The sequence below is a fragment of the Exophiala xenobiotica genome (genome assembly GCF_000835505.1).
Source record: "Exophiala xenobiotica strain CBS 118157 unplaced genomic scaffold supercont1.1, whole genome shotgun sequence".
NCBI classification, from domain to species: Eukaryota; Fungi; Ascomycota; class Eurotiomycetes; order Chaetothyriales; family Herpotrichiellaceae; genus Exophiala; species Exophiala xenobiotica.
The window spans coordinates 755,553-779,246 of record NW_013562494.1 but is presented as its reverse complement, the minus strand read 5'-3'; the positions used below and the strand labels follow the sequence as shown (position 1 = coordinate 779,246).

Here is a 23,694-nt window from a genome sequence, read left to right as displayed (position 1 = left end):
TCTGAATGCTCCATAGGTACCACCACTTCTGATGTCAGGGTGAAGTGGAAAAGGCTTCCTTAGAGCCAATCAGAGGGCCATGTAGCCTCGGCCAGTGATGCAACAGGCCTTTGTCAGGCTGTTCCTGATTCCCGACGGACCACACATCCGGCAGAGATGCGGGGCTCGCTTCAACGGCCGTTGATCATTACCTACTTTTGTTGCTATCAGAAAACATGACGAAATACTTCCTAAGTTTTGTATGCGTCACGGCCCAAAGGTGATAAAATGCTTGCAATTGCTGTGACTGCCATTGGCAGGCGCGACAGCTTGGATGCAAGACTCGCGTCCTTCTCTCCGCATCCCTTTTGTTTATCTAGTCGAGCTTCCCATCTTCCGGCTTTGCTTCTCTTACCTCCTTTACAATGGCTTCATCTGTCACAGATCGCGTCAAGAATCTAGGAGAATCGATGGCCGACTCTGCTAAGAACATGTTCGAGAACGAGAAGATTGCCGACCTCAAGAAGAATGTCAAGGATTCTCACAGCAAGCAGCACCAAACAACCGACTATGGCATCAAGGTCGCCGACTTGGACCATTGGTTGAAGGTGGTGGACGAAGAGAACGACAAGGTCGGCCCTTCTTTGCTCGAGGACCAGATCGCGAGAGAACGCGTACGTACTTCTTACTGCCTCTGAAAATCCAAAGACTTACCTCGCGGTAGATTCATCGTTTCGACCACGAGCGTATTCCTGAACGTGTCGTCCATGCTCGAGGGGCTGGTGCTCATGGCCAGTTCAAGCTTTTCGAGAGTCTTGAGGATGTCACCACCGCTGGCGTGTTGACCGACACGTCCCGCACTACACCTACCTTTGTTCGCTTCTCCACTGTGCAGGGCAGCAGAGGAAGCGCAGACACCGTCCGAGACGTTCGAGGTTTCGCCACCAAATTCTACACCAAAGAAGGCAACTGGGACATCGTTGGCAATGACATCCCCGTCTTCTTCATCCAAGAGTCGATTAAGTTCCCTGATCTTGTCCATGCGGTCAAGCCAGAGCCTGATAACGAAGTCCCTCAGGGACAGACTGCGCATAACAGCTTCTGGGACTTTACGTACCTACACAAAGAGGCGACTCACATGTTTCTCTGGGCTATGTCTGACCGAGGCACTCCCCGATCGTATCGAATGATGCAGGGATTCGGTGTCAACACTTTCTCTCTGATCAACGCTAAGGGTGAAAGAACCTTCGTGAAGTTCATCTGGACCCCAGAGTTGGGCGTCCACTCCTTGATGTGGGATGAAGCTCTCAAGCTTGCTGGTCAGGACCCTGATTTCCATCGCAAGGATTTGTACGAAGCCATCGACAATGGCGCCTATCCGAAGTGGAAGTTCGGTGTCCAGCTCATCGCCGAGAAAGACGAGCACAACTTCGACTTCGACATCCTCGACTCCACCAAGGTCTGGCCCGAGGATCAAGTTCCCATCCGCTACGTTGGAGAGATGGAGCTCAACCGCAATGTTGACGAATACTTCCCAGAGACGGAACAAGTCGCCTTCTGTACAAGCCACATTGTTCCTGGTATTGACTTCACAAACGACCCCCTGCTTCAGGGAAGAAACTTCTCTTACTTTGATACCCAGCTATCTCGTCTGGGCATCAACTGGCAAGAACTTCCTATCAATCGACCTGTTTGTCCGGTGCTGAACTTCAACCGTGATGGTCAGGGACGTCATACCATCACGAAAGGCAAGGCGAACTACTGGCCCAACCGGTTCGACGCCAACCCTCCTACGGGACACGGTGGCGGAGGCTTCATGTCTTTCCCTACCAAGGAGTCAGGCATGGACCAGCGAAAGCTGGCACCCAAGTGGAAGAACTACCTGTCTCAGGCCCAACTCTTCTGGAACTCCATGACAGAAATTGAGAAGATGCACATTACAAATGCTCTGTGCTTTGAACTCGATCACTGCGACGATTCTGTTGTGTATGAGCGAATGGTGTCACGCCTTACGGAAATCGACCTTTCTCTTGCAACAGCTGTAGCTGAGAAGGTTGGTGCGCCCACTCCCACCAAACAGGCTGTGGAGAACCCTGGCCTCAAAGCCAAGGGCCTCAGTCAATTCGACTACCTGCCAGAGAATCCAACCATCAAGTCACGCCGCATTTGCATCCTCATCGCGGATGGTTTCGACGCGGTGGCTTATGGTGCTATGAAGGCTGCCGTTCTGTCACAGCTGGCATTGCCTTTCACCATTTCCAACAAGCGTCAAAATGTGGTAGCTTCAGATGGAACTACGACTGTGAAGCCTGACCATTTCCTGAACGGACAGCGTTCGACCATGTTCGATGCCATCTTCATCCCTGGCGGGGAGCAGTCCGTCAAGACTCTTGTGGGCAATGGTATCGCAAGATTCTATGTCCGCGAGGCCTTCTCTCATCTCAAGCCCATTGGCGCTACTGGCGAAGGCGTCAAGCTTGTCGACTCTGCCCTGAAGGAAGTCGAGGGCGCCCAATTGGCCACCCAAGGGACCTCAGATATCGTTGATTGGTATGGTGTCGTTACTGCCCAGAAGCCAGATGATGAGTCCAGCGTCAAGAGCGGAGTCAAGATGGTCAAAGAGGCCAAGGACTTTACTGGCAAGTTCTTCTATCACATCTCGATGCACAGAAACTGGCAAAGAGAGTTGGATGGTCTTATCAACATGGTGGCCGCTTGAGATTGTCCACCGAGACGAACATACTTGGAATGATCATTGTGATGGAAAGCAGATCCGACTGGAGACCGACTACTTCATCTAAGAGGTGGTTCGGATACATATGTGAACGAACTTAGTATATAGTAATGACCTTGATATACCCTGCTCAATATGAAATTATATGAAGACAAATCTGTTGACGTCGTCCCATGTATCGGCCCTCAACTCATTCTCAACGCTTTTTCTTTTTCTTCCTGCATGAGTCACAAAATCACGTCGACGATGAAACCCAGGCTTGAAAGTAGCTTTATTGCTTAAGAATAAACGGCAAGTCAAATAATTTGTAATTTTGCTTGACTATTGGCCGGGCGAAGAAGCGGCAGAGTTGAACTGCCATCGACCATGAAGCGATCCGACTTCCGAACACCGGGCCCATGCTATCGCCAAATGCCATTCGCTTCAATCCGTCGAGAACGCTCAGTAACCCAATAATCACCAACCCTGCCGACCAAATACTTTGTGTCTGTCTCAAATCATATGTGCATCCAACCGGACTCAACACCTAATCCTCGTCCGGAATCTCTAAAATCCCCTGCATAGTCAACACGGCGCTCCCACTGAGCAAGACCTTTTCGACTTCTACCTTGTCATTACCACGTTCGGTACCAGTGGCCTTGACAGAAACTTCGACGGCAATTTGACTCTTCTGCCCCATTTCCACGCCCTGCGTGAGGCGGTATTTGTACCGTCCCGCCCGCCCGGTCTGCACAGAGAGATAGGACGCCAACGCGCTCGCAGCACTGCCTGTCGCCGGGTCCTCGCGCGAACCAAACATGCGCGTGCGCAGATCTCGAGTCTGAGTCGAGGTTTCGATGCCGAGGTCGACAAAGAACTGTCACTTACATGTTAGAACCGGTTGTCTGTGATGTGAGGTATCCTGGTTTCCCAACTCTTTAGGCAAGTTGGAAAGGGCGCGAGGTGGGCAATTGCAGAAGGCAAAGGCTAACAGAATGTAGTATGTACGATAGATGAGAGTCCGATAGGTGAGAGTCCGAAAGCAGGCTCGCCGAGAAAGAGAAACAAGGATCACGAGCGCTGGTCACAGGAACAATAGGTCGAGACTCTGGATCGAAAACGAGAAGAGGAGCTTAGAACTCACATAAGTCGTCACGATCCCCGTTCTCCAACCCTCGTCAAGCGCTTCCTGCGAGGTATACGTGTTCTCCGTCCCGAGCAGGTTCTTGGTCTGCCGGCCCAGGGCCTCGAGGTCTGGAAGCTGGGCCAGGATGAATGTCATGCCCTTCACGATACTGACCACCGGATACTGGCCGAAAGGTCGATCCGCGAAGGGGTCGGCGTGGATATGCACATCATGCGCCACGGAGATCCGGGTGCCATCGACTGCCTGGTCGAGCGTGATGCCGAAGCGTCCTGCTTTGGCTTCGAGGGCTTTGACTTGGTTGAGCGGGTCGTTTTGGAGGATCCGGAGGAGGTAATTTGCGGTGCCGACGGTCGGGTGGCCAGCGAAGGGGACCTCAGCGTAGGCGGTAAAGATATCGATACGGACTGAGGAGGAATCGATGTCAGAGCCGGTTTGCTCGTGGAGGAAGACACTCTCGGAGAGGTTGAATTCGCGGGCTATGCGTTGTTTTTGGGATTGAGATAGTGTGAGTGAGGCGGGTACGTTGATGACGGCGAGTGGGTTGCCAGTGTAGCGGGATGTCGTGAAGACGTCGAGGGTGACGAAGGAGAGTGAGGGGGCCATGACGATGGATGTATTTTGGTCTTGTCACAGTCAATGAGAGAGGAGGAGGCCTGATACATGATATGGAAGGATGGGTATAGGACCAGTTGTGAGTCATGGAACGCTAGGCCGAAGGTGGCAGTCTGGTGTTGTCCAAATGGCCGAATGGTGGGGACTGCAGATAGACTTGTAACCGTAATATCGAAGATGATTGTTGAGTAGTGGCTAGTGGCATCAGCTTGGACGCTCGGTAGCAATCCATCAAACAGTATCGTCCCTGCATTCAATGCGGGATGCTGGCACAAACATAAGTACATCTTATTGACCGAATGCTTTAAGATACTAACATTCCATCAATAAGACTGCGAACCAGATGGGAGAGATATTCCCGACTCTGTCTCGTGCATGCGCCGTGCAGAGATGGTTCATGTCCCCACCGGCAACTCAACTGCGTTCCATGTCCGTCCGCTCTCAGTCGATGGCATTTCGAACGGATATGTGGCAGCAGCGCCTTTTCCAGATGGCAGCTCTGAGAGTGCTGACTGGCTTCCTTGCATCTCCGAGACATATGCTGGGGGCCCTTTGACATCTTGCGATTGCGCTTTGTTGTCCGAACGCCATCGTTTCTCACTTCCCGCCTGGGCTTGCGTTGCTTGTTCTTGTCGTCGTCGGACTGATCTTCGTCTCATGACGCCACATACTATGATGGCCACGACCAGTGCCACGACTGGAATGACGACTCCGATTGCAACTTTCGCACCCCTTGACAGTCCGCCATCCGACTTGCTACTAGCAGCTGCTGGTGGCGAGGAGGAAGCGGCAGCGGTGGGCGAGGTAGTAGATGCATCATCGGTCTTCGCACCAACTGTCGTCCTCGGACTCGCAGGTTTCTGTAACCGGGTGCAGAAGACCAGGAGTCTTCGACGCACGAAGCCTGATGAAGCCTACTGTGCTCTGAAGGGGCTCGAATTGTGCCTCTATGGGCATGGCAGTTGTAGCACCGCCAGGAGCAATATTTCTCATACCGTGGGCCGGTTGCGACGCCAGCAGCCCGATGATCCAGAACTACCACGAGGCTGTCGGGCTCTCCGGTATGCTCACTCAAACATTATTCGTTGGCCGACGTTGCTCCATTACTTCCCGTCTCTCCTAGACTGCCATTTTAGGTCAATTTCGACGGTGGAGCTTTGCACACGGGCAGATAACAGAGCAAGCTGGAGGCTTGAAAAAGATAACCATAAAGTCAAGGCTCAGCCTTGTGGACCAATTCGAAGTTCAAGCAACGAGCCACGGCACAAGCTCGTTTGCTTAGCCTAGTAGCCTTGTTTTCCCTCGCTTATCTGATCTCATTGTCAGGGGGCCAAAATACAAAAGGTCCTGTCTTTGGTCCCGCGCTTGGCTTCCTTCTCTTTGCCATTTGCCATCTTCTTATCATTTGGCAGGGTTGTGCTGTCTTGCTCTGTCCCGTCTCTGGACCTATTCTTGATATGATCGAGGCGAATTCACCGTCCCTTCTTCCGCTTTGCTTTTCCAGAACGAGCGCTACCATTTCTGACATGTCGTGGTCAAGGTTCGACAGCTTTTGGATACCTGTCGTTAGCCGGGTCATTTACGACGGCTAGGCATTGTGCCACATCAAGAACAAGATACGTCTGTAACTTTTAGACAAGGGCCATGCGCCTCAGGCTAGTCTTGTAACAGTCCAGAAGAACATAATGCTGGCAGGATCAAGCTACTGCTCGGGACATTGGGGCATGTAGGGACGATATCGCGCTCGAGATCCGTCGAACGGCGTTGATCAAAAGATTTGTCCACTGGATTAAAGGTAGATCGTTTGATGTGTGATCAATGGACCAGAGAACGCAAGAGGAGTGATTGGGAGATGCAAGAAGAAAGAATGGGCAGGGAAGCGGCTTGTGGTCTGGCAAAGCTCGAAAAGAGTGTAGGTTGACTTAGTCAGATCGTCTCGCTGAACAGGAGGATATAGCTCATCATGTGCCATCTGGCTATTAAACTGCCCGTGTCACATAATCAAAGAGGAGCAAAGGACCCAACCACAGCTTCACGAAGGAGCCACCTTGATGGCCTTGGGACTCTCGACCCAGTCAAAGGTCCCCTGAGCCATCGTCCAACAGACTTCGCTGGCATGTGAAGCCCCCTTTTGCGGCATGTCGAACCCTTGAATCATTGTTCCACTCAGGAATGTGTATGGGAATCCCGGGTCGAAGTCGTAAGCCATGTCGATTTGATCCATTTCCTCGGCGCTGAGACTGGTAGACAAGCCTTCAATGTTGCCCTTGATGTGACTGATCTTACTCCCGCCCACGATGGGGTAAACGTAAGGCTCCTTGTGCATAACGTAGGCAAGCGCCACATTGGTCAGGGTGGTCTTTTTGGTATCTGCGATCGTTTCCAATACCCTCGACACATCCTTGTCTCGTGCTGTCACAGGAAATTGCCGCCCTGTATTGTTCTTTTTGCGTTCTTCGAAAGCGGCCGCGCTTTGGAACCTCCCGGAATTGAGGACAGAGTACCCGCAGACACCCATGCCTTCATCACGGCACATAGGAACAATGTCCCGCTCGAGATCACGCATAGCCGCATTCCAGATGCCCTGATAGACCACAAACTGGCGTAAGCCGTGGTCCCGAGCATATTGGTTGGCCTTGGTCACAAGCCAGGCTGGGCTGTCGGAGATACCAAGATAGAGGACTTTCCCAGAGACCACAAGGTCGTTGAGGCCATGCATCACCTCCGGGACAGTGGCTGTAAAGTTCCACCAGTGAAGATATAGGATGTCAACGTAACTGGTCTGCAGTCTTCTCAAAGAATCCGCAAAGGTCAGCCTCAGCGCCTTCATCCCATTTCCGCCATAGTTGGCACGAATTTTGATGTTTTTGTCCGGGCTCGGATGGGGTCCGGTGTACTTGGTAGCGAGGACGATTTGGTCCCGGTTTCCACGAGCTGCCATCCATTCGCCTAGCCAAGTCTCCGTCTCACCGCCCTGGTAAGAGTTGGCGGTATCGATGAAGTTGCCACCCTCGCTGTAGTAGTGGTCGAGAATCTCAAATGCGGTTGCTTTCGAGCATGCTCCAAACATTGCCTCATTTTTGGTTCCCAAGCTCATGCTGCCGAGACATAGTGGAGAGACGAAGAGGGCTGCTGATGGTGACAGTTGGCGGTAGCGAGCAAGTCGTGGGACAGCAGTATTGGAAGTCATTGCAAGTTGTCTAGACATGTATTCTGGGGCCGTATAAAGCAAGGCAAGGAAAACAACTCAGACCAAGCCTTGTTTGTTGAAGTCGGCGTTCAGCGACACAGAACTTGTCCATCCTTTTATAATGCATTTCTCTTGCGGAGTTAAAGAGTAAAGCCATGCTTACGATCATTCAATGGCTGGGGCACCGAGATGTGTACACTCATCAAAGGGGTATTCTCCCGAGTGCTGTGAAGTCCGGCCCTCAGGCACCAGAAAATAGTGGGTTGATAGTGGAGCTCTTCGGCCGAGGTGGCTTGCATTCCACGGCCGATATTACGGCCCATCATGGCGGTCAATCTCAATCTCAGACAATTTTGTCCTCTTCTTCTCCTTTCTCATACTTTGCGGACAACAAATGAACGTCGTAAATGACTAGACTTGGTCGATTCCATTACACCGACCCCTCCGGCTTGGGAAATGCAGAAGCGATTCAGTACATGAGGATCCCCCGAGAAGCCGCCATTCGTCGAGGTCGGCTCCATGGACTGCTCTCCAAACCATCAAACACCCATGGTGGACATGACGAACCGGCGAAGACCCATCACTTCTTGCTTGGAATGCTATCGTAGGAAACTAAAATGCAACCGAGTCAGGCCATGCAACCAGTGTTGCGCTCGGAAAGGCCCGGAGAAGTGTTACTTCAGCAGCGACAAGGCACCCTCGGACGCTCGTTCGACGACGCCTCAGGCGCAACTCGAACCGTCGAATGTTGATCCGAACATCGATGGAGGCAAGCCGACGTCTAGCCTTGTTGATCGAGCTGGCTATGCCGCAACACCGGGAAGCAGTACTTTTCTTCGACTAAAGTGTGAAGGCGTCTACCAATATTGCCCCGGTCCATCAATTGCCCCGTCAATACCACAGCAAGGCGTCCAACATGAATATTTGCGCTTGGTGGCAAGGTTGCCGGCCCCGGACATCGTCGACGCGCTTCTCGACTTCTTCATTCGGGATCTGTACTGGGTTTTCATCCCCGTTGACGAGGATCATCTGAAGAACATGTATCGCGACTGGCTCAACGTGCCACCTGAAGGCCACGTAAGAAGCAGCAGCCTGGATACTTCGCAAAGAGAACTCCTTTACTTCCCTGCACTGCTGTTCCAGGTCTTAGCACAAATTGTGCAGCACTTGTCACCGCAGCACCCTTCCGCAAAAGCCTTGGGGCTCAAGGACTATTCTGACTGCCGTCGTCTGTCGCAAACATTTTACCTTGTCGGCAGTAAACTGATATCTATTCTCGGTCGGAAATACCCGACGTTATGCTCGGTGGAGCACGACCTTGTTGACTGTTCCTGGCTGAAAGACTCGGGCCGAGGAACAGAAGCATGGCATCGACTCGGGGATGCGATAAGGTAAGGCCTGTTGCGTGTGACCGGTTATGCGTCCTTGGAAACAACTGACCCTGACTCATGGATGGCTACAGACAAGCTCAAGAACTAGGGCTGCATCGCCTCCCTCAGAATATTGAACAGACACGGACGTGGGAAGAGCCCGATCTGGTCTTTTGCGATCTTGAACACAGGAAAAGGGTTTGGGCTCGACTCTTCACTTGGGACAGGCAAGTATACCCCTCGCTGCGCATTGATCTTGCTAACACCTTTTCAGCATTGGCGCCTTGCTGTTAGGAAGGCCTCGACTGCTGCATCGGGAGGATATCTCGACTCCGGCGCCTCTGGATTGGGACTACTCCGGAGATGCAGCAACAGCATGGGTGCTGCCATTCTCAGGCGACAACCCCGCAGACGCAGGTGGCATGCTTTTCCTTACTCTGGCGCACAGGATTCACAACTTGCTGGCCTTCTCAGCAAACGGACGTTTCGCCCAAGATTATTCCAAGGTACTTGAACTTCATGAAGACATATCTTCATTACGAGAGAAGGCCTCTTCGTTGTTGCAGGGTGACCAGTCGACCGCCACACCTAGTATAAAGACATTGCGACTCAGCATACTGCGGCTGACTCTGGTCAACACAGTCAATGCCGTCCTGATGGCTCTGCATCGCCCATTCATCGGGAGCCATCCCCCAAGCCGATCAGCAGCGATAAACGCTGCTCTTGATGGGATGGATCTGCAGCATTTGATTTTTGATCTCGTTCCTCATCCGCAGAACAGACTATACGCCACCACTCTCTCCACCATTGAAGCCTCCGTGTTCCTCTGCGGGATCATGATGGACCTACCTCCGCGAGATTCCGTCGAGGATCGTCGAATCAGACAAGCTATTCTCCTGGCAATTGGGCGGCTCGCCGCAACGAAGGACTGGAGTCCTTTAGCCGAGGCCGGCGAACAAGTCTTACGGCGGTTTTACCATAAAGTCCAAGCCGCTCGGCGGCCCGCTGTTGAGCAGGCAGGTTGGCTCCAACCCGATGCTCTGCATGGGCCTATGTTTCAGGGTAGTGACCAACTTTGCGATATTGCCATACCATCGCCGCAGCAGCCTCCCCACGAAATTTATCAATCACTTTTCGGTCATGGGCAAGCCTCACTCGGACCTCTTGGCCTCCTTGATCGTTCAGCTTCGACACTTGAGGGCTTTGGCCCTGGTGATCTCGGACGGTTCCCCAATCAGGACGAGTTTCTGTGGCCGGACTTCGACGAGATTCTTTGAGTCTTATTGGAAAGGAGAGTTGATGCCGCGGTTCGTCCTGTGGAGACTCTATCCGCAGCATAGCACTGAAAAAGATGTCTTGACACCTTGTCGTTTTCAAGCGTACCTCCGCGAGAGGTGCTCCTCGAACCGACAAAGCTCCCATTAGGGTAGCTTCGCAATGAGAAATTGTCAAATTTAGCCTGACCCGTATGACTTTCTAACAGTGTCGTTATGGCATGTACAGTATATCAGTTCTGATCTTTCTCGGTATCCCTTCGGGTCTACTCCGTAAAAAGCGTCAAGAGTCCCCAATGCAACGCGTTGTTCAGCGAGCACAGGGCGGCATCATTCTCGTCCCAAATACAGGTGCGAGCTGCAAGCCGCTTTTACTTCTTCTTGGCAAATCGAGAGCCGCAGACTGCGCTCCGACCTCAATGCTTCCCAAATCGCCCATTGCCGGCCAACCACTGCGCAACAATGTCGTTCCTGCGGTCACAGAGCTCTCTGCGGCTCTCGAGAGCATGTGTACAGATCCCCAGGCCAACAAGATGGATATCATCAACACCACAACGCCGATTACGCGACCCCGACCCTAAAGCTATCCCGGACGTCAAGTCGATGCAGATGACCGAAGACCAAGCCTCTATGGTCGAAGTCGACCACCAGCCCGAAAGCGCCGTTGAAAAGTACCACCCAGACCACCAGCCCGACTACAACGCGACCGTCGACCATGGCACGTCGACGTACTCGCCTGTCCCGAAGCGAGTGATGAACGGCAGCGAGCCGACGGAGACCACGCCCGCGGCTGTCTTGTCGGGAGCACCTATAGACTTGCAGGCTAGAACAGTCAGGTGAGCTTCATACAGCACAAACTCCCCCAAGTGAAATCATTCTAACCTGGGTGTCCTCCGTCTAGAATCTACAAACCCGTCCGGCCGGCAACACAATCTGGAACATGGGGCAGCCACGCGTGGCGTATGGACTGGGACGTCCTGCCCAAGGGACATAGATGGGAGAATCCGCTGATGGGGTGGCAATCGTCGGGGGACTTTATGCAAGGCACAAAGGTCAACTTCAAGTCGAAAGAGGATGCGATCGCCTTCGCCGAGAAGCAAGGGTATGAGTGGTATGTCCAGGAGCCGAATGAGAGACGATTTGTGCCCAAGGCGTACGCGAACAATTTCTTACACGAGCCGGGCCCGTTGAAGCATATCAAGACGAAGTAGAAATGGATACAATCCCAGCAACGATATGGAAGATCGCGAGGAAGCTGTTTCTGTAAGCTGATGGGGCACCAACAAGACCTATCCGCCACGGAGCTTCGCTTTTAAGGATATCGGTGCCACGGACGCAGACGGAATTGTACATATGAATTATCATGAACTGGAAAAGGGATTGATATTCAGAGAAGCGAAAAGACTTGCCCGAGAGTAGTACCTGTTGGCCCATTATATCGCGCCCCTGCTCTGTTCATTCGCCGGCTGTACGTTGCCCGGTTTGCGAATCGGGCTTTTGGCAGCCAATGCTTCAGCATATTTCGTTGAGATATCACAAACAAAGCAACGACAAAGAGCAAACGCACGTCGGGCTGGTAGAATTCTTGGTCATTCACTCGTCAGACTCAATGCTAATAGTACAGGGTTATCATAACAATCAATCTCATGGTCACTCCGGTCATGACAGGTCCACCATTTCTAGTATCCAGGCCACAACCACCAGCACTCAGCTCATGTGTACTTCAAGCGTAGCAGGTGTCATGCTCGGTCGACGGTATGGTGAGGTAGGGGTAATTGTACGATGACACAGCTAGTAATTGTGCTTGGCTGCATGCTTGTTCGCATCGGCAGTACGGTTGTGGGAAGATTCATGGATCTTGTCCTTGACGGCGTCGCCTGCAGCTCGAATGCGCGTGGAGGTTCGAACATTGGGGTCCTTAGCGACTCTGTGGTATGTTAGTCGGTCTTCCTCTCGTGATCAGATAATGGATGGGATAACGAACTGTTTGTTTGTCTCCTTGCTGGCAGCGTGAGCACCACCTTGGGTCTTGTGGGAGATCCAGTTTCCGGTATTCCTGATGGTATTCATGGTTACTGTTGTTGTTGTTCGATTGGAGGTGGAAGTCGGTGTTCAATAGTCTGAAGTAAGACGGTATAGCTTAGGTTATGTATTTGTGTTTGTTGGAAGGCAGAAGTCAGAAAGGGAACGATGATCAAGTAGATATTTATATATTAGTTCCTGACTGGCAGCACGCCTTCTTCCCTTACCTAGCTTAGGTGGCAGTCCTCGTAGGAGTTCAACAGGAGGAGCGAACGATGTCATCCCGCATGGTGCTGACTGGGCAGCCGCAACCTGTCGCCAGATTAATGTCCTATATGGGCAGTGGTAACCAATCAGACAGCACCACCGAGCGTTAGGAAACCTGTTTCAGGATTTCGAATGGGATCGACCGTCTGACCGATGACGGATGGGCCCGAAAGATGGATGGCTTGAAGCGGCTTTGGGAGGGTCACGGAGGGTGTAAGTGGGTATACGATAGGACAATTGCGGCGTCGAGATCGGGCAGTCGAAATCGATGATGGGTTTCCGTCGACGTCATTGTGGCGGCAAGTGGTGTCGCCCTCGCAGCCTTGTGCAGCCTTACGCAGACGTGGAGTATGAGAAACGACTAGCTTCGAGGAGATGGGAGCACGAGGCTCTATCAATAATTCCATTAGTACTACTATCGAGGGCAAGCATACAAGACCCATCCGGCTATCTGACCGGCATAAAGAACCCGGACTACTCGGTCATCCTGTCCTTCGAGTCACCATGCGTCCACAGCGGCTCAGTCACAGCTTAGACATGGGTTCTGACAGCTCAAGTATTCCTTTTACATCTGATGCTGACGACACCACCCGTTTGCATACCAGCATTGGCCAGAATTCGCGCATTCTGGTAGTTCTTGAGGCCGGGCCAATGGAATCCCGTGGCCGTGTTCCATCCCTTGTCGTTGCAGTCGCGCTGCTCATAGATCGTACATGTAAGGCCTTTATCCGGTCCCATGGATCCAAAGCTATCGTAGATCCTATCGAGCACACGTCAGCATAGATCCACAAAAACATCGCGATAGAAAGATACTTACCGGTTATAGCACTGTCCATCCGTGAGAGGGGTCCACTTGCATGGCAGGATCCAGTTCTGATTCTTGCACTCGTACACACCCAGCTGGGTCCCACGAGCATAGATGTGAGGAAATCTCGGGTCGGCAAAGTCATCGCCATGTTCATGGTGCTCGTGATCATCGTCGTGGAAGGCACGAGGATGGTTACCATGGTGGAAGGCCTGTCCTTTGTGATATCCCTCATGGTCGGATCCTTCAGCGTGGTGGTCACCTTGTTCTTCGGGATCGTAGTGGTGGAAGTCGCGTGGGTGGTTGTCAGGTCCACCGAAATTTCCCCCCTTTCGGTGCTCGTCGTGATCAATGTCTTTCTCGCGGAAACCCTCTTTGCCTCTATGCTTAGACATGCCATCCTCGTCTCGGGCATGGTTGCCTTGACCTTGGCCTCCGTGGCCCTGGCCTCTGTGACCTTGACCTTCGTGTCCCTGATCAGCGCCTTGGCCCTGAGTTTCGTGGTCATGGTGATCAGCAGCGCCGCTACCTCCTTGTTCACCACCTGCTTTCATGACATTAGAAGGGCCAACTTCATTGGAAACCCCTCCAGGACGGTGCAATAGTTGCCCCTGACCCGGGAAAGCCGTGGTGAGGGTGGCCAGAGAGGCCCAGAGGAGGATCGATGTTTTGATAGCTACCATTGTTATTAGATGTCAGTATTTAGTCTTGTAGATTTCGTACTTGTAAATGCATGCAAGAAAGCGTCGCAGCCTCGTGCTGAAGATATAGGTACACGCTAAAAACATCGACCGTCCCATTTGAGAAAGAATACCTTTGTGCTCAAAAGGACAGAAGGCCTAGCTCGATTCTGAACAAACATTTGCTGAGCAGTTCAAGCCGGTTTCGAACAGACGAGATACCAGTATGCGAGGGCAGGCTGCTCAACTAAGGTAGATGCGATTGTTTGGGACAAAGCTCGGTCTTAGTATTGTTGTTGCCCAGACAAGGCTTTACTCCTTAGTATTGTTCTCCGAACATGCCAAGACGAGATAAATCGACTCCGCTCACCCGCTTTTGGGACAAGCCCCCCTGTGCTCACCTGAGACTCGCAGTGAGTGCGCACTGCACTGGTCGTGGGGTCGGAATCCTTATGGTCAAAATGTAGGGTGCTTGCGAAAGTGCCGTCGCTGGGCTAATTGTTTAGTTCTAGCTACCTAGGTGCTAGCATCTCGACACCGCTTTCCCCAAGTAGGATAGACATCGTTGTCTCGTGACTAAGTACCACAGTACGTGTAGTTATAGGTTGTCCCAGCTCCGCGGGCCACGGAGATCATGGATGTTCCGAAACGTAAGAGCGGCAAGCAGCTGCCACCACAGTCGTTCAGACTTCGCGGCCGCCGCCACCGCCTTTCCCCGCACCCCCAGCAGCAGTGTGGCTATGCGAGGTGTAAATGTGAAATATATCTTCTGTGAGCGACGAGTTTCGCTGATTCGTCCATACTGATCAAATGACACTTTAAACACGGTTGACGTAATATGGCTTGCCGCCAGTCCGAAATAGAGTCACTTGGCGAAAGCCCACACACGGGGTTGTAGAGAGAATCCCACTAGGGTCCAAGCCGGTCTTCAAATGGCGAGAAAAGAGAATGCAAAGAGCATTATCGCGTCCAGAACCGTCGTCTGGTTGGGTCTCCGTCTCCACTGTACGGACAGCAGTTCCTGAATGCTTTTTTCTTCCCGCTGAGTCCCACGGCCACATCGTTTCTATTCCCATGATCGGCACAGTTCGCCTCCAAAATTATGCATATGTGGTTGCTAGCTGACAAGAACAGGATTTGGTTTTCTGCGCTTTCTGGATCGCGGGGGACCCGGAACCGTCGCAGGATTATAACACGATGACCCCTCGCTATGACGGGGCCGTTTTGTCTCGTACTGTCATGTAGTTGTCCTAGGCTGGCTCATGCTACAACGAGATGGCGTCAGTCACAATTTGCAACATGCGTCTGTGACTATCTTGCGGTATAGAACCAATGTTTTGGCAATTTCGTCGTCGGACCTTATTGAGCTTCCATAAACCTAACTCTGGATGTCGTGGTAGATTTGCAAATGGACCAAAATCCAGCCCCTGAACTGTTATCCTCGACAAGGAAAAGACCACGTGTTCGACGCGCGTGCGACGAATGTCGAGCAAGAAAGACGAAATGCACTGGAGAAAAGCCATGCGCCTTGTGTTCGAACAATGAGCGAGGTATGAATTGGCTATTGAAGAAGTCATCGAGTGGTCCGCAGCTAACATATTTGTAGGATGCTCTTATGAACAGTTTCGATGCCCGCGACTCTCGACGGCAGAATATGTCAGAGAGCTGGAGACCGAAGTCCACCGCCTCACAGAGCTGCTCGGCCCATCCTCACCAGACAGGGGACATGCGTTCGACCATACCGACCATACAGGGCGGCATCGCTTTTCACTTTCCACCAATTTCCCAGACAGAGAGGCTGGGAACCACGAGGGAGCCGTGGCAGTTGTCTATGTCGAAACTATGATGGACGGTGTAGGCCAGTTGCAACAAAAGCAGGATGGTTCATACGTTTATCATGGCCACTATGCCGGTTTGACTCTTCTGGAACGCGTGTACGAATTCTGCCGCCAGCAGATGCCTAATGCAACCGAAGACGCCACCTTCAGTATCACAGAAATGTTCGATGGCGCACTACCGGCGTGCAAGGAATTTCGCATTGTGGCTCGAGAGACACCGGGCTCTTTGCCAGAAAGAGCGACCGCTGAAGACCTCATCTCCGTCGCCTTAAACAATGCCTGTTCTCTCCTGCCATTTGTGCATAGTCCCACGCTTGGCGGACAGCTGGATTACATATACAGCGTTGGGAATGACTACAACTGTAAGACGGACTCAACGATACATGCATTATTTTACGCAGCCCTGGCGGTGGGAGCGCTATTTTCGTCAGCGGACGGCGGGGTTTGCGATCACAACTCATCTTTGCAGTGAGTCTACCCAAACGCTCCCCGTGGCAGCTGTGTTGTCTGATCATCTAGCAGTTTCCGCTACTTTCAGACTGCTATTGGCATGATTGATCCCGCTTATTGCAGGGATCTTGTCACACTACAGGCAATCATCTTTGTCATCATGTACCTCCAGGGCACTGGAAGATTGTCCCACTGCTATTGCTATTTAGCATTGGCTTCGGGGTCTGCCTTTCAGATGGGCATACATCGAAACTGTACTCCGCCGCTTATGGATCCCGTACAGGCCGAGATCAGGAAGCGCATCTACTGGAGCTTGTATACCATGGATATTTACCTCTCCACGGTTCTGGGTCTACCCCGCACGATCGCCGACTACCCCTCTGATCAAGGAGGGCTGTCTGAAATAGTGGGCTGGGGTGCAACCTCTGGACGTTGTCATTTGGAAGCGCCAACAGCTTCTTCCGTATTGACCCTGGCTAATCACCACATCAAAATCCTCAACATCATGGCTAAGGTAGTGGATTTCCTCTGCTCAACAAACATGCAACTGTCGGGGTGCAATCGATACTGTCAAGTGGAGGCCGCCAGACTGTCCCAGATCGAGAGCGATTTAGAAGAATGGTATACGACGCTCCCCCCTGTATCGAACATGAGTGACCCAATCAACTTTGACCACATAAGGTGAGTGAAAGGCAATGAAGAAATATATCGGGCTCGGGCTCTGACACAACATCATAGCGCACATCTACGGCTCAGGCTCGCGTATGCGCACGTACAGATGGTCCTGTACAGGCCTTTCCTGCACCACATCATAGGCACGAAAGCACGCTCGGAGGCAGAAATGCATTCGTACACTTGCGCATCAGCTTGCATCAAAGCAGCCATGCAGGTCATATGGATAGTACGACAGCTGCACCAGCGAGGCCATTGCGTCGCGCCATGTTGGCCGGCCTTGTTCATGACCCTTTTCTCGGCGCTGACTCTCGTGTTGTTTGCTCTGGGTAATCAGGGCGGTGCGACGGTAGAGGAAGCCTGGCATGCCGTCAAATCTGCGCTCTGGCTCTTTACCCAGCTGGCTAGCAACAACGCACTTGCGCAAAAATGCGCAGGCATATTGGAGGTATGCTCGAGACCCGGAAGCAGCCATACACACTGTGAACATTGCCGCTGATATATTTCAGGAGTTTAGCGACGGCCAGTCGCCATGTTCCGTGGACTCAGCATACGGGGAATGTCAAATTTCCCAGCCTGGTTGTAATTCTACGGCAGGGTCAGCTGTCGGGCCATCGGAATGGGGAAATTCTCGCAGTGGCGACAGTTGGCCAGTATTGTTAAGCTATACAAACCCATGTCTCCAGGACTGATGCTCCTTGCTTCAATCCATCCCGCAAACCGATTTCATCCGTTCCCGGCAGGAAGCCTGGTCGCCATGACAGCATTTACCGACGGTGATAAGGTTGTTGGCGACAAAAGCCTACATCCTCATGGAAGCCTTAAGAAATTGAGTCGTGACACATTTTCCATCCGCAGAAGATATTCTAACAATGTAGCTTTTCGTTTTCTCGCATGTAAACGGGGACGCACGCAGTATCGATCTGTCATGCCTATCACCAAGTACCGGGTCGCCCATTCCAACGGGCGAGCCGATGACTTATCAGAGGCGGCAGATGCTATTCCTTGATACCCCTAGTACGATATACAAAGCGATCATATTCATTGGTGACAAATCTTTGGGTGTGAGTGGTCGCCTCCAGCGTAACCCGTACTTTCGGAATTTCGTTGGACAAACTTCTCGAAGCGCGAAGCTCGAGTTGAGCTGAATGGTTGAAGAACCTCAAGGCAGTCAGTGCAAGGTGCTCTCTGACTCGTTTGTGCACTTGCCCAATTCTTGGCGGAGAAAGGGGCTCATGAATCCCACCACCTAAACAGAAATCATTCCTAAAGGTCGTTGGCCATGCTCAGGAAGGCGCTGATTGTGTGGAGGCGGTTGACTGCAAGCCTGGGATTGGGTGGAGTCCAGAAAGACGGAACTGGAATACCGCCAAGGCCAGGAACCTCTCCGGCCCGTCAGTGGCCCCAGTGGATTTCCAATCACGTCATAGCCTGGCCGTGGAACAGCCAATATACACTGGGGTGACGGCCTTCCACCTGGAATCAGCTCAGTGATGGCCATGGAGCGGCCTGGATCGTAGATCGATGTCACCTGCGCTTTGCAACGTCTCGTACATGACTTTCTTTTCGCCCATTGACGGGACTGAAGGAAGGCAATTGCATCATAACAGAGGTGCGGAGCTGTTATGGCATGCGCCTACAGACGTTCATGTCTCCGCGGCATAAGCATTTCGTGTTTGGTGGGTAGAAAAAGTTGTTCCAGTCGGGAGGATAATCCTCTGGAGAGAAGGTCAGCGGGACTCGGGCACCTTGTAACCTCAATGGCTGACTGTCGTGGTCTATATCGTCCAATAGATTACAACAAGATCGCAAATCCAAGCTGTGAAACTTGTCTGCTGATTGCTGGCGGGGTCGAATACCAGGTTGAAAGCACAATGCGTCGAGGGACATCCCAGAGCCTCAAGCATCCGAAGCACGCACCGGCCAACCTTCAACTACTGGCTCAGAAGCAGCAAGACGAACCATAGGCCGCAATGATTTCAATCATTTTTCGTTGTCATTCTCTCGACGTCGGCCCCTATACATGCTGTAGTATTCTGGTGCGAGAACTTCGGCCCCAAGTCCGCTGACTCACAGCAGAGACGATACGTCAGCAATAGGTAGGTACAAAAACCTCCATCCTAGTACAACTAAAGTTCCAAAATGACCTCCGTGGATTGTGGAAGCAGTGAGGTGGGTGAGCCAACTGGCTCGATGCTGAGAGAACTTTCGAGTGCAATTCTTGAGGGATCCCTGTTTGTCCCGCCTAACCTTCTTCCAGCTCTACTTAGTACCAAGAAATTGTGCCGACGATCCGCACAGCCCACACCTCCCAGGTTCCACTAATTTTACAGGTGGCTCTACTTGTCTCCTCGTTGCCCTCTCCTTCTTCATCATTCCGATCTTTGGTTCGTAGTCCAAAATGCCTATACCAGCTCCTCGCCGCACGAAGGTGCATGACCACCCCGGCTCGTCTGCTCAAGAGGTAGCAGATGAGCCTGACTGGGGTGCTGGCCATCAACACCGTATCGGCTTCAGGAATCGACAAGAACGAGTTGCTGGCTTCACTCATGATTCGGATCTTCCAGACCCGGATGAACAGGAAGAAGACGAGAAATTCACCGAAGATGCTATGAGACAGTATCAAGACCTGAGGCAGAGGGCGAAGAAGGGTGATCTGGTTAATTTCCAAGAACTAATGAAGAATCAGACCGATTTTCATAGACATCGGCCGAATGTGTATCCGCCAGGTTTTAGATTTGTGGTCAGAGGTACAGAAGATTGGGTAAAAAAGGAGCAGGATTGGCCAGCGAATATCAAGGCGAGGAAGAAGCAGGAGCAGCAGGAGAAAGAGCAGGATGAGAAGGAGAAGAAGGAAATTGGTGGTCAGGTGACTGACAAGGAGGAGGAGAAGCAACATGCTAAGGAAGAGCATGAAGAGAACAATTATGAGGATGAATGGAGGAAGCAGAATAACAAAGGCGGGAAGAAGCACCATGGAGCTTACGGGAAGAGCAAGGAGAAGCAGAAAGGGGATGAAGAGGGCGCTCAGCAAAGTAGAGATCAGCAGAGTGGAGATCAACAAAACGGCGAGAATCAGCAAAAGACAGAATATCAGAAGCTACGACAAAGATATAGCCCAGAAGAGATCACCTTATTGAGACATCTGCAGCATGAGTCGGAGCATTTGCAGAAAATGCAGCTTAACGATGGGAAGCGAGTGTCGCCAGTTAAGTCCAAGGTCGCCCACCGCGACATCTCCATAGAGATCCAAGACGCTATGACTCCGGACAATTGGGTACCACGCAGCGGTGATCTGGTCCGACGGACTGGCCAGCATCCGTTTAACGCCGAGCCTCGTCTAGAAGTGTTGTTTCAGGCGGGCCTGATCACGCCGAATGCTCTACACTATGTTCGAAACCATGGCAGCGTCCCTCGGCTGTACTGGGACACGCATATGCTTGACGTTTGCGACGGAGAGCTCAAGCTCAGCATGGACGATTTGCAGAATCTGTTCCAGCCTGTCAACATACCTGTTGCGATGGGTTGCGATGGCAATCGACGTGGTGAACTCAACCTCCTAAAGAAGAGCAAAGGCTTCAACTGGGGTCCTTGCGCTATTTCTTGTGCCTATTGGAAAGGTGCTCTGCTCTGGCAGGTTCTCGAGAAAGCTGGCGTCAAGTGCGATGCGTGGAACGGAAGGCGCCAATGGGTCAACTTTCAAGGTGCAGACGAGCTCTCAGAAGGGAAATATGAGACTTCGATACCTCTCGATTACGCTCTCGATCGTGCGAACGACGTACTTCTTGCATACGAGATGAACGACACGAAACTCCCGGCCGATCATGGCTTTCCGGTACGGCTACTCATTCCCGGCTTCGTCGGCGGCCGCAGTGTCAAGTGGCTGGCCCGCATCTGGATCAGCGACGAAGAGAATCAATCTTACTACCACATTTGGGACAATCGAGTTCTTCCTGCCTTCATCACAGAAAAGGATGGCGCTTTCGCTACAACAATGTTCCACCATCCCTCAACAAAGTGTATGGAGCAGAACCTCAATTCTGTAATCGTCCATCCCGGGCAGGGCGAGAAATTAAACATACTCGACTTCTTGAAGAAAGACACCTACCGTATCGAAGGGTATGCGTATGACGGTGGTGGACATGAAGTGCAGCGTGTTGAGATCTCCCTAGATCACGGCAAGAGCTGGCTCTACAGCATCCGCACCTTCCCAGACAGCCCAATTCGGAACGGCAATAAGTTTTGGACCTGGCTACACTGGCACGTCGATGTCGAACCTGCCTACCTCATACGTGCCGAGTCAGTCGTTGTGCGATGTTTTAATGTATTTAAGAACACACAGCCTGAAGAGCCTGTGTGGAATGTAATGGGCATGATGAATAACGGGTGGTACACGGTCAAGCCAGAAACAACGAAAGACGGCGAGCTGATGTTTAGACATCCTTTCCATCAAGAGGACAACGAGGGGTGGATGAAGCCCAGCGTGGAGAACCAGCTGGCAGCTGCACAACAGGGTAGCAACACGCCCGATAAGCAGTTCACGAGGCAGGAGATCGAGAAGCATTCGAGCAAGGATGATTGTTGGTTGGTTATCAATAACAATGTCTACGATGCTACCTCTGTGCTATCGTGGCATCCAGGAGGAAGCGCTCCACTTCTTGCCAACGCAGGCAAGCTGAGTCTTGATGTCACGTCCTCTTTCGAATCAATACACGACGATTACGCGCACAAGAAGCTGCAAGAACATGTTATTGGCAAGGTCACAGATAAAGCCGTGAAATTCATGCAGGAGCAAGCCAAAGAAGAGGCAGAGAGAGCCTCTAAAGAAGGCGAGAGCAAGACGTTCTTGCAGGCGAAGAAGTGGGTACCTGTGAAACTCGTTAACAAGGAGCAGATATCCCAAGATACCTTCACGTACACTTTCAGCTACGCCGAGGAAGATAGCAGAGAATTTGCGGCTGAGTATGACCAGAAAGAGGATCACATGAGTGGCAGTGCGGACACAGATGATGAAAAGAAGGATGACACGCAGAATGGTGGGAAGGCGAACAAGAATAAGAACAGGAATGCGAAACAAGGCAAGCATTACAAACCACTCGGCTTGCACACTTGCCAGCACATACAGTTCGGCATTCATATGCTTGACAAGTTGCTCATACGCAGTTACACGCCGACGAGACCGATTGCGGAAAATGAAGAAGATGGCACGTTCGATCTCACTGTCAAGACTTACTTTCCGGACGAGAACCAGCCTGGTGGTGCGTTCAGTAACTTCTTGTACGAGTTAGAAATTGGTGAGCAGGTGGAGGTCTGTGGACCCACCGGTGAAATTACGTACGTAGGTATGGGCAAGTTCAATATCGAGGGACGGGAGAAGACATTCAACAAAATCAGTCTCGTCCTCGGCGGTTCCGGCGTCACGCCAGGTTATTCTTTGATCAAACGTGTCTCCGAAGAACTCGCCTCGGACGATAATAAGGAGGCGCCGGCAGTGAGAATTATCGATGCGAACAAGACGGAGGACGACATCTTGCTGCATGACGATTTGAATAAGATGAATGAGACGAGCAAAGGAAAGATTCAAACTACGTTTGTGCTAAGTCATCCGGGAGACAAGGATAAATGGGAGAAGAATGGTGGTCTCAGAGGGCACGTGAACGAAGATATGATCAAGCACAAGCTCTTTGAGCCTGGCGACAGGAGCGTTGTGTTCTTGTGTGGTCCGCCGGCCATGATTCAAAAGGCAGCGCTGCCGGCATTGAAAGGTGAGTTGTTGCGTACTTGTGGTCCGAAGAGTGAAGCTCTAATTATTGTTCAGATTGGGGATATGAAGAGGATGAGAACTGCTTTGGATTCTGATGCCAGTCTCATGCGTTGGCCCTGGACAATCGGCATGGCAGTGTACGGTGTCAGGCGGGGCATACGGAAGTACATCACTGGACATGGGTAAATACATCACGGCTTCCAATACACTATGATATTGACTCTCACAAAGTCACACAAACTTACGTTCAGATGCCTCTGGTTTTCAAGATAGTATATGGCCAATCGACCATGCACTCCGTCTCAGTGTGTTGAAACAGGCTCTGTTTGCAAGAGCAAGCTGAGAAGTCCATACTCGTGCCAAGGGTCACGGCCATCGTCGACGATCTCGAAACTCAGTCTTCAGACAGCGGCGTGCAGGAATCCAATTGAAAGACAAGGTCAATGAGTCCTTGAAGAAGCATGAGTAGATCAAGTGGTCTGTGCAGCGGCGCAGAGGCGGGCTGGAGGAAAGGAGTCACGTCAGGCTCACGTTCGCGACTGAAGAGACGGCCAAGATGGCGCGACAACATGTTCGATCGTTCCAGGAGGCGTACTTGTTACTCCGCTTATTTTCCGTGGTATATACTGCCAAGGTTCATGCGGGAAGGAAGATGTGAGGTGAGGCATGAACGAGGTACTCGCACGAGATCAAGGCTCGACCCTCGAAGATGGCACAGAAGCATAACACGGCGGAATGCGAATAAGCGAATAGATAAATCCACCTTGTTTCCCAGTAATTGTGTACAGCACTACATTGCAAAGTCGGACGGATCTCAATTCCATCGATACAATAACTTGAGCAGCGTCACCTACATTTGAGTCCACTACTCTAAATCATCTACTTGCCGATTGCTTCGCTGACCGTTTTCT

General features: G+C 51.8%; 10 protein-coding genes across 11 annotated transcripts; 5 read left to right on the top strand and 5 right to left on the bottom strand.

The window, feature by feature from the left end:
- The first annotated feature begins 245 nt into the window (after nucleotides 1–245).
- Nucleotides 246–2,871, top strand: PV05_00306 (uncharacterized protein). The gene is made up of 2 exons (XM_013465187.1): nucleotides 246–653; nucleotides 704–2,871. Exons 1-2 carry the CDS (start codon nucleotides 405–407, stop codon nucleotides 2,696–2,698), a joined length of 2,244 nt encoding a protein of 747 aa, XP_013320641.1. The 5' UTR covers nucleotides 246–404; the 3' UTR covers nucleotides 2,699–2,871.
- Nucleotides 2,872–3,239: 368 nt separating this feature from the next.
- Nucleotides 3,240–4,456, bottom strand: PV05_00305 (uncharacterized protein; the record flags this gene model as incomplete). The annotated part of the gene is made up of 2 exons (XM_013465186.1): nucleotides 3,837–4,456; nucleotides 3,240–3,569 (listed from the first exon to the last, which is right to left on the bottom strand). Exons 1-2 carry the CDS (start codon nucleotides 4,440–4,442, stop codon nucleotides 3,240–3,242), a joined length of 936 nt encoding a protein of 311 aa, XP_013320640.1. The 5' UTR covers nucleotides 4,443–4,456.
- A 390-nt stretch (nucleotides 4,457–4,846) lies between these two features.
- PV05_00304 (uncharacterized protein) lies at nucleotides 4,847–5,408 on the bottom strand (the record flags this gene model as incomplete). Its single annotated transcript, XM_013465185.1, has 2 exons — nucleotides 4,847–5,311; nucleotides 5,370–5,408. 2 exons carry the CDS (start codon nucleotides 5,406–5,408, stop codon nucleotides 4,847–4,849), a joined length of 504 nt encoding a protein of 167 aa, XP_013320639.1.
- A 1,075-nt stretch (nucleotides 5,409–6,483) lies between these two features.
- Nucleotides 6,484–7,641, bottom strand: PV05_00303 (uncharacterized protein; the record flags this gene model as incomplete). Its single annotated transcript, XM_013465184.1, has 1 exon — nucleotides 6,484–7,641. The coding sequence occupies one exon, from the start codon at nucleotides 7,639–7,641 to the stop codon at nucleotides 6,484–6,486; it is 1,158 nt and encodes a 385-aa protein (XP_013320638.1).
- Nucleotides 7,642–8,160: 519 nt separating this feature from the next.
- Nucleotides 8,161–10,288, top strand: PV05_00302 (uncharacterized protein; the record flags this gene model as incomplete). The annotated part of the gene is made up of 2 exons (XM_013465183.1): nucleotides 8,161–9,032; nucleotides 9,286–10,288. 2 exons carry the CDS (start codon nucleotides 8,161–8,163, stop codon nucleotides 10,286–10,288), a joined length of 1,875 nt encoding a protein of 624 aa, XP_013320637.1.
- A 431-nt stretch (nucleotides 10,289–10,719) lies between these two features.
- On the top strand, nucleotides 10,720–11,965 carry PV05_00301 (uncharacterized protein). Its single transcript, XM_013465182.1, has 2 exons — nucleotides 10,720–11,121; nucleotides 11,187–11,965. The coding sequence occupies exons 1-2, from the start codon at nucleotides 10,748–10,750 to the stop codon at nucleotides 11,494–11,496; spliced, it is 684 nt and encodes a 227-aa protein (XP_013320636.1). The 5' UTR covers nucleotides 10,720–10,747; the 3' UTR covers nucleotides 11,497–11,965.
- A 111-nt stretch (nucleotides 11,966–12,076) lies between these two features.
- Nucleotides 12,077–12,355, bottom strand: PV05_00300 (uncharacterized protein; the record flags this gene model as incomplete). The annotated part of the gene is made up of 2 exons (XM_013465181.1): nucleotides 12,077–12,212; nucleotides 12,270–12,355. The coding sequence occupies 2 exons, from the start codon at nucleotides 12,353–12,355 to the stop codon at nucleotides 12,077–12,079; spliced, it is 222 nt and encodes a 73-aa protein (XP_013320635.1).
- A 585-nt stretch (nucleotides 12,356–12,940) lies between these two features.
- Nucleotides 12,941–14,393, bottom strand: PV05_00299 (uncharacterized protein). The gene is made up of 3 exons (XM_013465180.1): nucleotides 14,103–14,393; nucleotides 13,392–14,055; nucleotides 12,941–13,334 (listed from the first exon to the last, which is right to left on the bottom strand). The coding sequence occupies exons 2-3, from the start codon at nucleotides 13,931–13,933 to the stop codon at nucleotides 13,127–13,129; spliced, it is 750 nt and encodes a 249-aa protein (XP_013320634.1). The 5' UTR covers nucleotides 13,934–14,055; nucleotides 14,103–14,393; the 3' UTR covers nucleotides 12,941–13,126.
- A 784-nt stretch (nucleotides 14,394–15,177) lies between these two features.
- On the top strand, nucleotides 15,178–17,605 carry PV05_00298 (the record flags this gene model as incomplete). Of its 2 annotated transcripts, XM_013465179.1 has the most annotated exons (6): nucleotides 15,178–15,380; nucleotides 15,460–15,609; nucleotides 15,666–16,365; nucleotides 16,420–17,028; nucleotides 17,086–17,467; nucleotides 17,537–17,605. In XM_013465179.1, the coding sequence occupies exons 2-6, from the start codon at nucleotides 15,468–15,470 to the stop codon at nucleotides 17,603–17,605; spliced, it is 1,902 nt and encodes a 633-aa protein (XP_013320633.1). In that variant the 5' UTR covers nucleotides 15,178–15,380; nucleotides 15,460–15,467. The 2 variants fall into 2 exon arrangements, with proteins under 2 accessions (XP_013320633.1, XP_013320632.1); XM_013465178.1 differs by lacking the exon at nucleotides 15,178–15,380 and having other exon boundaries at nucleotides 15,413–15,609.
- A 1,815-nt stretch (nucleotides 17,606–19,420) lies between these two features.
- Nucleotides 19,421–22,878, top strand: PV05_00297 (uncharacterized protein; the record flags this gene model as incomplete). Its single annotated transcript, XM_013465177.1, has 2 exons — nucleotides 19,421–22,784; nucleotides 22,838–22,878. 2 exons carry the CDS (start codon nucleotides 19,421–19,423, stop codon nucleotides 22,876–22,878), a joined length of 3,405 nt encoding a protein of 1,134 aa, XP_013320631.1.
- Between the last annotated feature and the right edge of the window lie 816 nt (nucleotides 22,879–23,694).